This window comes from Panthera uncia (assembly GCF_023721935.1).
Source record: "Panthera uncia isolate 11264 chromosome A1 unlocalized genomic scaffold, Puncia_PCG_1.0 HiC_scaffold_17, whole genome shotgun sequence".
Lineage (NCBI taxonomy): Eukaryota > Metazoa > Chordata > Mammalia > Carnivora > Felidae > Panthera > Panthera uncia.
In genome coordinates this window covers 53,471,718-53,481,946 of record NW_026057577.1, presented here as the reverse complement: position 1 = coordinate 53,481,946, position 10,229 = coordinate 53,471,718, and the positions used below count along the sequence as shown (strand labels likewise).

Sequence of the window (10,229 nt, the reverse complement as noted above, 5' to 3'; positions counted from 1 at the left end):
CCAAGTATTGCTTAGTTGGAAAAGATACAGAAGTCCAAATATGATCTAGGTTTTTTAATGATTTTGTTAAAGCTTGTGTCTAAATTGATGTACAGGGCTGTAGGAGCACGCAACAATGTGTAAATATATACAGTAAGTGCGGTTCTCAAACTTTAGTGTGCAGAACTACCTCAAAGTGGCTTTAAAATGCAGATTGCTGCCCCACCCCCCAACCAGAATGTCTGATTCAGTAGGTCGGAGGTAAAGGTCTCAAATTCTTTTTGCCTACAAGTTCACAAGGGATTATAATGCTGCTGACAAAAATGCATCAACTTTCAACAACAGCAGTTACCAGGGAGGACAGAAAAGGAGGTATAAAATGGAGAGGAATGATTACTGAGATCTGCTAAAGATCCTAACAGATTTTCCACAGGATTCCTTTCATGGAACAGTGTTATGTACAAATTTTGCAAAAAGTAATTGCTAATAATTTGTGCTTATTTTTTTTGTAATGAGCAAGTGTTATTTAACTAAGTTTATCTAGAATAAAGCTATTTTCATTGCGAAAAAAGCCTTTGCAGTCAACAAGTTCCCAAGGAAGAGCTCGTCTGTTTTATTCACAGCACTGAGCTGTTTTGGGGAAGATTAGGGCTAATAATAACTTACATAAAAATAAAATGTGGAAAAAAGCAAGTTCCTAGATTAACAAGTTTAACATGTATCTGTTTTATGACATTTATTAATCTACAAAAACTTTGAGACAACTCAATTTAACAAGTAGTCAAAAACACCGAATAGCAAAAACACTATTTGGCTTGTGGATGCAAAATCTCTTCCTCTTTCAAAATTCAATCAAATACCAAGTAAGCAAAATCTCACCTCTTAAGCTCTACTTGCATCATTTCCGATCTTTTTATGTACAAACTAGGAAACAAAGGACTAAAAACAACAAACTAAAAAAATAAAAATAACTTAATGGCTTCCAATACAGGACTTTCAAGTTCCCAAGTGGTGTCAATTAAGAAGGTTTAAGACAGGGGCGCCTGGGTGGCTCAGTCGGTTGAGCGTCCGACCTCAGCTCAGGTCATGATCTCGCAGTCAACGGGTTCAAGCCCCATATCAGGTTCTGTGCAGACAGCTCAAGAGCCTGGAGCCTGCTTCAGATTCTGTCTCCCTGTCTCCCTGCCCCTCCCCCACTCGTGCTCTGTCTCAAAAATAAACAAACATTAGAAAAAAAATTATAAAAAATAAAGATGGTTTACGACAGAGAACATCTTTAGGACACTTGGCAGGCTCAAGTCAGGGAAACATCCAACTCTTGATTTAGGCTCAGGTCATTATCCCACAGTTTGTGAGAGCGAGCGCCAAGCTGGGCGTGGAGCCTGCTTCAGATTCTCTCTCCCTGTTCCTCTGCCCTTTCCCCATACACATGTGCATGAACACGCTGTTTCTCAAAAAAAAAAAAAAAAAGAAAGAACATCTTACATCAATTAATTATAATTGACACTCTTCCAGGCTTTCAAACGTCATGAGCTTCATCACTACAACTCTTTGCTAGCCTAACACTCCTCCTCCTCCTCCTCCCCAAAGCATGTTGTCAACTCAGTCTACACCTTAAGCCTAGACCTCAAGCCAGACTGCATGTGTCTGCTATTTTCCTCTATCGTGAACAAACAGCCTGACCTTCCAAAGCGGCTCCTTTAGTGCCCCCTTAGAACACAGATGCAGGAAGCTGCTCAGAGGCTGAAAATTGGATTTGCAAGGCCCACATCCCCACAGTCTGCAAATCGGTATTATAAAAACTCTTGGCTACCAGCTGCCAACCCCTGCTTCTTCTCTAATCTTATTACAGGGCAGTGTTTCTCTTTTCCTGCAAAAGCAAGTCAATGAACCTCCATTGTTCATTTTAAAAATTAGAGGCAGTCTGTGACTAAGCTGAGGAATATCCTTGCATCCCCAACACTGTCTCCCTTCCTAAAGATAAGCAAGCGGAAATAGTTTTCAAAAAATCTATAAAGTTCTATAGCACACCAGACAGAATCAAAAATTATCACACCCTCTGAAACGAATTCCTAAAATAGAGAAAAATATGTTAATTTCTTTCTTTGTGCTCACAATAAAATACCCAAGATGATGAAACTATATGGGCATAAGAAATAGACCAAGATTCAAAAATACTACAGAGAAACTAACACAAAGGAATGGGAACAACAATTGTGCGGGCAAAAAAGAAAAACAGACCCGACAATATAGAACACTTCAATATAAAATTAAAAATGCTTCTAGAAGTCAGACTACAGGAAGGACAAAACAGTCTAACCTTGAAATAGCAGTTTTAGAAAGAGAAAACAATAGTCAAAGACCTAGAAAAATGAAACTTTAAAAAGGAAACATGGAAGTTTTCTTCATGGATCCAAACAAAATGCATGGGGGAAAAAAGAATTCTTATATCCACAGATTTTCTATAGGTATAGAGATATCTCTTCATCTTTTTTAAAATTTTAATGCCAGTATAGTTAACATCGAGTACTATTTTAGTATCAGGTGTACAATATAGTGATCCAACAATTCTATCCACTACTCACTGCTCTTCATGGTAAGTGTGCTTTTAATCTTCTTCACCTATTTCATCCTCCCCAACAACTCCTACCCCGTAACCATCAGTTTGTTCTCTGTATTTAAGAGGCTTTTTTTTTTTTTTGGTTTGTCTCTTGTTTTCTTTGTTCATTTGTTTTGTTCCTTGAATTCCATACGAGGGACATTGTATGGTATTTGAAAGTACAACATCTGAGGCACCTGGGTGGCTCAGTTGGTTAAGCATCTGACTTCGGCTCAGGTCACGATCTTGCGGTTCGTGAGTTCGAGCCCTGTGTCAGGCTCTGTGCTGACAGCCCAGAACCTGGAGCGTGCCTCTGATTCTGTGTCTCCCTCTCTCTCTGCCCCTCCCATGCTCATGCTCGGTCTCTTGCTGACAAAAATAAAGATTAAAAAAAAAAAAAGAAAGAAAGAAGGAAAGTACAACATCCATGCATGACAAAACCACTCAACAGGAACACCTGGGTGGCTCAGTCAGTTAGGCACCTGACACTTGGTTTCAGCTCAGGTCATGATCTCATGGTTTGTGAGTTCGAGCCCCACAATGGACTCTGCACAGACAGTACAGAGCCTACTTGGGATTCTCTCACTCTCTCTCTCTCTGCCCCCTTCCCTGTGTGCATCTACTCTCTCTCTCAAAATAAATAAACATTAAGATGTATATGTGTGTGTGTGTGTGTGTATATATATATATATATACATATATATATATTGTATATATATATATATATATAAACCCTCAACAAAGTAGGTTTAGGGGGAATATACCTCAACATAATAAAGGGCATATATGAAAAAACCATAGCTAACATCATATTCAATGGCAAAAAACTGAGAGCTTTTCTGATAAGGTCATAAACAAGACAAGGATGTCCACTCTCACCACTTTTTATTCAACACAGTACTCAAAGTCCTCTCCACGGCAATCGGACAACAAAAAATAAAAAAATAAAAGGCATCCAAATTGGTAAGGAAGAAGTAAAACTTCCACTATTTGCAGATGACAAGGTACTAAGTATAGAAAACCCTAAAGAGCATCAAAAATCTACTAGAAGTTATAAAAGAAGTCTACCATTTTTGTAAGTAAGGATTCTCTTTAGTGACCAAGAAGCAAAGACTTTTGAACAATAAATTCTCACGTCGAAACAGCTTATGATCAAAGGAACGGGAAAAAATATATATATGTATCACCTGAACAAAGTGCCTTTTTGTAGAGGGTGAGTCCAAGTTGGGAATAATTTCTATCAATTTTTTTCCTCCATAATTATCACTCCATTTATGTGGTCTAATCTTCCTTCAGATAAATCTTACAATTTCTATTTTTTAGAGCCCATTTTAATGAGATTTTTCATTAGCATAATTATTATTTTCAAATTTGAAAGTATCTCAGTATGCTATCAGTCCTTTAAACTTTCTAGTTTTATTTGGATTTTACATTATACACTGGCCAAAGATAATTTTTGTAAAATAACCAATCATAATAAGATTGTTAGCACATAAAAGTATCAAAATAAAGAGATCCAATATATTGCCATCAAATAAAAAATCATCTAAATATATGCCTTAATAATTAATGCATTAATGTCAATAAAAGTCAACACAGATATAAAAAGAACTCTGGAAAAACATACCAAATATCAGTGCTTATACTGATGACAGGATTAAGCATAAGGTTTTAATTTTTCTTGGTATTTCCTATTTTTATAATTTATGAAATATAAATATGAATTTTAAAAATTAAACATTTATACATGAGACTTTATTAAACTAGAAGCTACAAGTAAATATTTATCAAACCTCTGAAGACAGAAAGCAGAGAACAGGTCTACCCCAAAATACAAAAACAAGTTTTACTACAGTTCTTACCTGTGCTCTGTTTACATGTTATTAATTTGGTAGAAATTGAATTTAGACTTGTTTTTACTATAATATACACTCTCTGACCTCTTACTACATATGTCCAAGAAGTCAAATTGGCTGAGATCAATTTGTAATAGTGACATAAATGTTTAAGTGGGTTAAAAGAATCAGGTTACAATCTATATACATACCAAGTAAGAGTCATGTTAAATATATATAACATACAATTATACATATCAAGTGTCATGTTAAATATACATAATATACAATTTCTGTATGTATACATCATATACAGTTATAAATTCCATTTTATATTCCACTAAAAAATTTCTAATCATTACATGTTTGAATTTTATCTTATACTCATTGCAAGAACTTCTAGATTTAGACAGATTTTATCGTGTACCATGCTGCTGTTTCCAAGTCTTCCGTGTTACTGTGTGTACACAGTAACTTAATTTTTTAAAAAAATTTTTAATGTTTATTTTTGAGAGACAGAGCACTAGTGGGGGAGGGGCAGAGAGGGAGACACAGAATGGGAAGGAGGCTCCAGGCTCTGAGCTGTCAGCACAGCACAAAGCCTGATGTGGGGCTCGAACCCACGAACTGGGAGATCATGACCTGAGCCAAGTGGCATGCTTAACTGACTGAGCCACCCAGGCACCCCCATAACAACTTTTTAATGCCAAATTGTAATGGAATCATTTTGAAAGCATTTAATTCATGTATGAATTTTAAAAATTAAACATTTATAAACCAGAATTTAATAAACTAGAAGCTACAATATTTATCAAACCTCTGAAGATAGAAAAGCAGAGAAGAGGTCTACCCCAAAGCACAAAAACAACTTTTAGTATAGTTCTTATGTGTGCTCTGTTTACATGTTATTAATTTGGTAGAAATTGATTTTAGATTTGTTTTTATTATACCAACAAGGCACACATGTAATCTTTTTTTTAACTTGTTTTATTTTTTATTTTTTTAAATTTACATCCAAATTAGTTAGCATATAGTGCAACGATTTCAGGAGTAGATTCCTTAGTGCCCCTTACCCATTTAGCTCATCCCCCCTCCCACAACCCTTCCAGTAACTCTCAGTTTGTTGTCCATATTTTTGAGTCTCTTCTGTTTTGTCCCCCTCTCTGTTTTCATATTATTTTTGTTTCCGTTCCCTTATGTTCTTCTGTTTTGTATCTTAAAGTCCTCATATGAGTGAAGTCATATGATGTTTGTCTTTCTCTAATATCACTTAGCATAATACCCTCCAGTTCCATCCACATAGTTGCAAATGGCAAGATTTCATTCTTTTTGATTGCTAAGTACTACGCCATTGTATATACATACCACATCTTCTTTATCCATCCATCGATGGACATTTGGGCTCTTTCCACACTTTGGCTATTGTGGGTAGTGCTGCTATAAACATGGGTGTGCATGTGTCCCTTTGAAACAGCACACCTGTAGCCCTTGGATAAATGCCTAGTAGTGCAATTGCTGGGTCGTAGGGTAGTTCTATTTTTAGTTTTTTGAGGAACCTCCATACTGTTTTCCAGAGTGGCTGCACCAGCGTGCATTCCCAGGCACACATGTAATCTTAAGTGACAACCATTTGAGCATTGTAAGCAAGGACACGCACACATAGGTAATAACTATACCGTGACATATGCTGGAATGCACAGTGCATGTAAGAGCATCTCAGCTTCAGAGATGTTAAAATGAGGGTGGAAAAAAACTGCACTTTAGAAATGACAAAGTGTCATTTTAATAAAACATCTATAGGTACTCAGATTATGAGTAACGTTTTCTTAACACCTTTCACTTACTCCCTTTCATTCCCATTAGTATATCCTGTTTATTAGACAAAATTATTTTTACTTTTGTCTGGTCTTTTTAAATCCCTTCTTTCCTTAGGCTATGGGTACTGACTCTTCCTTAGTCTGATGATAATCTAGTAGGTAGGATACTACTACGGTTGTAATATTTGGAGGAAGCGGGTGGACATGATGGAGGGTGTTACAGGTCTTCCTCAAGCTGCCCTTGTCACTGTCACTATCTGAAGGGTTAGCAGATAGGACCGGGTATATAGTAAACTTCAAGTCAACGACAGCTTGTTTCATGATAACATAATTGAAAGCACAAAGTATATACATGGAGCATTCTTTATTTTTCCACTTATTAAATTAGTAATGTTTTCATTATTCAGTATCCTTCCCAAAATTGTTTTCAGTAGCTGCGTGCAGTTCTCGTAGTATTCTCTTCTTAATGTGGGACCTTGAGGTTATTTCCCACACATTACTCATCTGATGTGTGAAGTGCAACTCCTTAGAAGGGAAGAGGCAGTTCTGTGTTACAACAATAGTTGTAAATTCTGAGTTAGAATTAGGAGCTGCAACCATGGCTGGCCCCAGCTTCCCATCCTCTATCGTACTCAAGTCTGCCATTGACCTATTTGACTCTAGAACCAGGGACTTGCTCTACCGACCTTGGTTCTTTTGACATCAAGCACAGAGTAGTAGTATCATTCACTTTTTCTCTATAGAAGAGAGTGGAGTATATCTAAGTTTGAGAGGGCAATGAAATGGATCAACAGATTTTAACTGAAGATTCTTATTGTGTGTTCTAGTTCCCTGACACTTCATTCTATTAAGGATAACCTAAATTGAGGTCATATTCTTAGTCTAGATGCAGTACTTTTGCTGAATTCCATGAGTCAATGATTCAGAAGTTACCTGAAACCACAGGTCCCACACACCCATCCATGCCCACGCTATACCAACTCAGTCAGATTTCAAGGAAATAAGGGGGGTGGGGGGATGAAGTCCTATCCCATTTTTTTTTTTAACGTTTATTTATTTTTGAGACAGAGAGAGACACAGCATGAACGGGGGAGGGTCAGAGAGAGAGGGAAACACAGAACCCGAAGCAGGCTCCGGGCTCTGAGCTGTCAGCACAGAGCCCGACGTGGGGCTCGAACTCACAGACTGTGAGATCATGACCCAAGCTGAAGTCAGACGCTCAACTGACTGAGCCACCCACGCTCCCCCTTATCCCATTTTATATGTGAAGGGAGCATCCACTGACTTCTCTGTTACACTCAGTTAACTGTGCAGAAGAGCAGAATCTTCCCTCAATGCAGAAGAAACACCTGTCTAGGCATCTCATGGGCATCTCTGTCACCCAATCCTCCACCTATTCTGTGGATGTCCCAGCACTTTGCCCTTTGAATTCCTATTTCATGATTTTAGCTGACACAAATGCCACTGAACGTTATCCAAAGACGCACCTAGAAGACATTCTTGACCATTATCGGTATATCCTAAAATACAACATTCGAAAACCATTCACATGAATGAAATGGGTGTTTGTGAGTCCAGAAGTTATACAGTTTAAATAAAATTACTCAGATAAGTATCATTAAAACCCAGACTTCAGAGCCAAGAGCCAATGACTTTTAAAAGGGTCCATACACATACTTGAAGCAAGACAGTTCACGTTTTTTGGTTTTTGTTTTTTTTTTTAAGCCTCAAACAGCATGCAAAACCTTTCTCTCCACTTTAGTCACACGGGTTTTGAGTGTAAGAAAGGGTCATTTAGACCTGAAATCCAACACTTAGAGACTTACGTATAGAGGAACATCGCTGCAGCTCAACTCCATGGCTTCCGCATCTGCGAGGAAAATAACGAATGACAACCGTTATTACAGGAGGCACTGCGAAGCCAACCAGAACTGTGTCCCTCCCTTCAGTTATCCAGGGGGGAGAAGTAACGATAGATGGGAAAATTGCAGAGACAAAACCATGAACTACAGAAAAGAGATTCCATCTGTATCAAATACCACCCCCTTTTTCTTCTCTCACGTTAATTTCCACACCTAAAGGAAACCTATCCACCCCAGGTAATATTCTATTGACTGCTCTTGAGAGAAATATTTCCAAAAGCCAGGAAAGTCTACATAAACGTGCTCAAAGTTTTGCCTTAACTACTTGAATAATAGAGGTCTCTGAGGTTAGAGTTCACCGCTGTCCAAATGAGGCAGGAGACCTCAGGAGCAAGACACTTCTTTGCTGAACATCCAGAGGGCAAAGGTTTCAGTCATGTGATCTCAGGAGGGCGGGTATGTACTCCAGTTACCAACCTCTCCACCAACTGCATGCCTGCCCCTGTAAAACCCACATCCAGAAACCACCTTGAAACTTAGGGAAAAAAAGCAACCATCATTCAAGACGTTCAATGAACACCTACAGTGGGCCAAACAATCCACAAAGATGACCAGGAGGTGGTTCGGCCCTCAAAAAATGCACAGCTCAACAAGAGAGCCCTAAAAACCGGGACAAAGTAAGGAGTGGGCTGGATGAGAACTGTGAATGGGGCAAGACAGAGATCCAACCACCACCTGAGTTCTGCTCACCAGGCCAATCCTGGCTCTGCCTTCCCAGGCCACACCAGCTGCAGTACCTCGGCGATGGGTGACAGGGCACATAGCAACCTGAATTGGGACGTTTAGTGCAATAATACCCCAAGTATACACTTGGCAAGAAGAAAAATACAGAAAGTTTTTTTTTTTTTTTGTAACAACTTTTAACTTCAGGTTTATTAATACTTCATACTCACGCTGCCACTGGCACCCTCCTAGGTCACAAGTTATACTCCCTAAGTTATCCTGAGAGAAGACCAAGCTCATTACCAACACACTGTGCCCTGTGGCCGTTTATGTAGACCCACTTAAATGGGCTTACCTATTATCATCAGTTCTTAATAAAACTTGCCTCATAAATTAGATGAATGGCTTAAGAATTCCAGGAAGGAATCTTCAAATGGAAGACAATACTAACAAGAATATGACAAATCAGTCTCTCATTCCTAAATACGAATTATTCATCAGCCCTACTGGGAAATTAAAATGACTAAGAACAATGCCTTATAATCTCCACCCACCCACCCCCTCCCCGCAAAAAAATCAGCTTTCAGGTATGTAAATTTTGAAAGTACACCCAATAGCATATACCACGATCCCTGACCCTAAATGTGTGATGTGCTTCAAGGTATCACCAACTGTTTTTAACCTGTGTTTACAGGCATGCCATAAACCATTGTGATCTTTTAAAAAACTTTCACAAAACTTGATACAATTACAACCTTTTAAAATTTTTGCTTAATAGCAAGAGTGCATTCTACAGTCAATGTGGTTTCAAAAGGACCGAAATGCACAGAAAATAATATAAGTGCATTCCTTTATGAACAAAACTTTGAAGACTATGGAGTATTTTAATGAATCTTAGAATACATCATCTGTGTAAGAGGTTTGCCATACACTCGTAGAAGTGCAGATGTTTTCCCTTACTCAGCTTTCTAGATTTTATCTGATAATACATCTACAAAAAAACACTTCTGGGGCACCTGGATGGTGCCAGTCAATTGTGCATCTGAGTCTTGATTTTGGCTCAGGTGATGGTGCCAGGGTCGTGAGATCAAGCCCTGCTTCAGGCTCAGTGTTGAGTATGAAGCCTGCTTGGGACTCCCGCTCTCTGCCCCTCTCCCCTGCTTGCAGAAACGAAGGGAAGGTGGGAAGGAGGGGTACAGAGGGAGAGAGGAAGAGAAACCAAGAAACCACTTGTGAAGAGAATACGGACTTAATCTGAAGAGTGAATTACTTCTTTAATAAAGAGTAATCTCCTAAGGGAAAAGCATTCAACTACAACCACTAGGTAGGGCAGCTGCTTGGATAAGAACCTTAAAAGGCACCGTAAGTGAAATTCATTCCTTGTGTCATCCATGGGCAAAGTATCGTAATGAAT

At 38.5% G+C, this 10,229-nt stretch overlaps 1 protein-coding gene across 1 annotated transcript in view; it reads right to left on the bottom strand.

The window, feature by feature from the left end:
* Positions 1-7,125: 7,125 nt before the first annotated feature.
* LOC125935227 (collagen alpha-1(III) chain-like) overlaps positions 7,126-10,229 on the bottom strand; it is a 59,189-nt gene continuing 56,085 nt past the window's right edge. Inside the window, exon 3 of the mRNA XM_049648886.1 lies at positions 7,126-8,100. Within this exon, the coding sequence (XP_049504843.1) occupies positions 8,045-8,100 (56 nt within the window). The 3' untranslated portion in view covers positions 7,126-8,044. The remainder of the gene's footprint in view (positions 8,101-10,229) is intronic.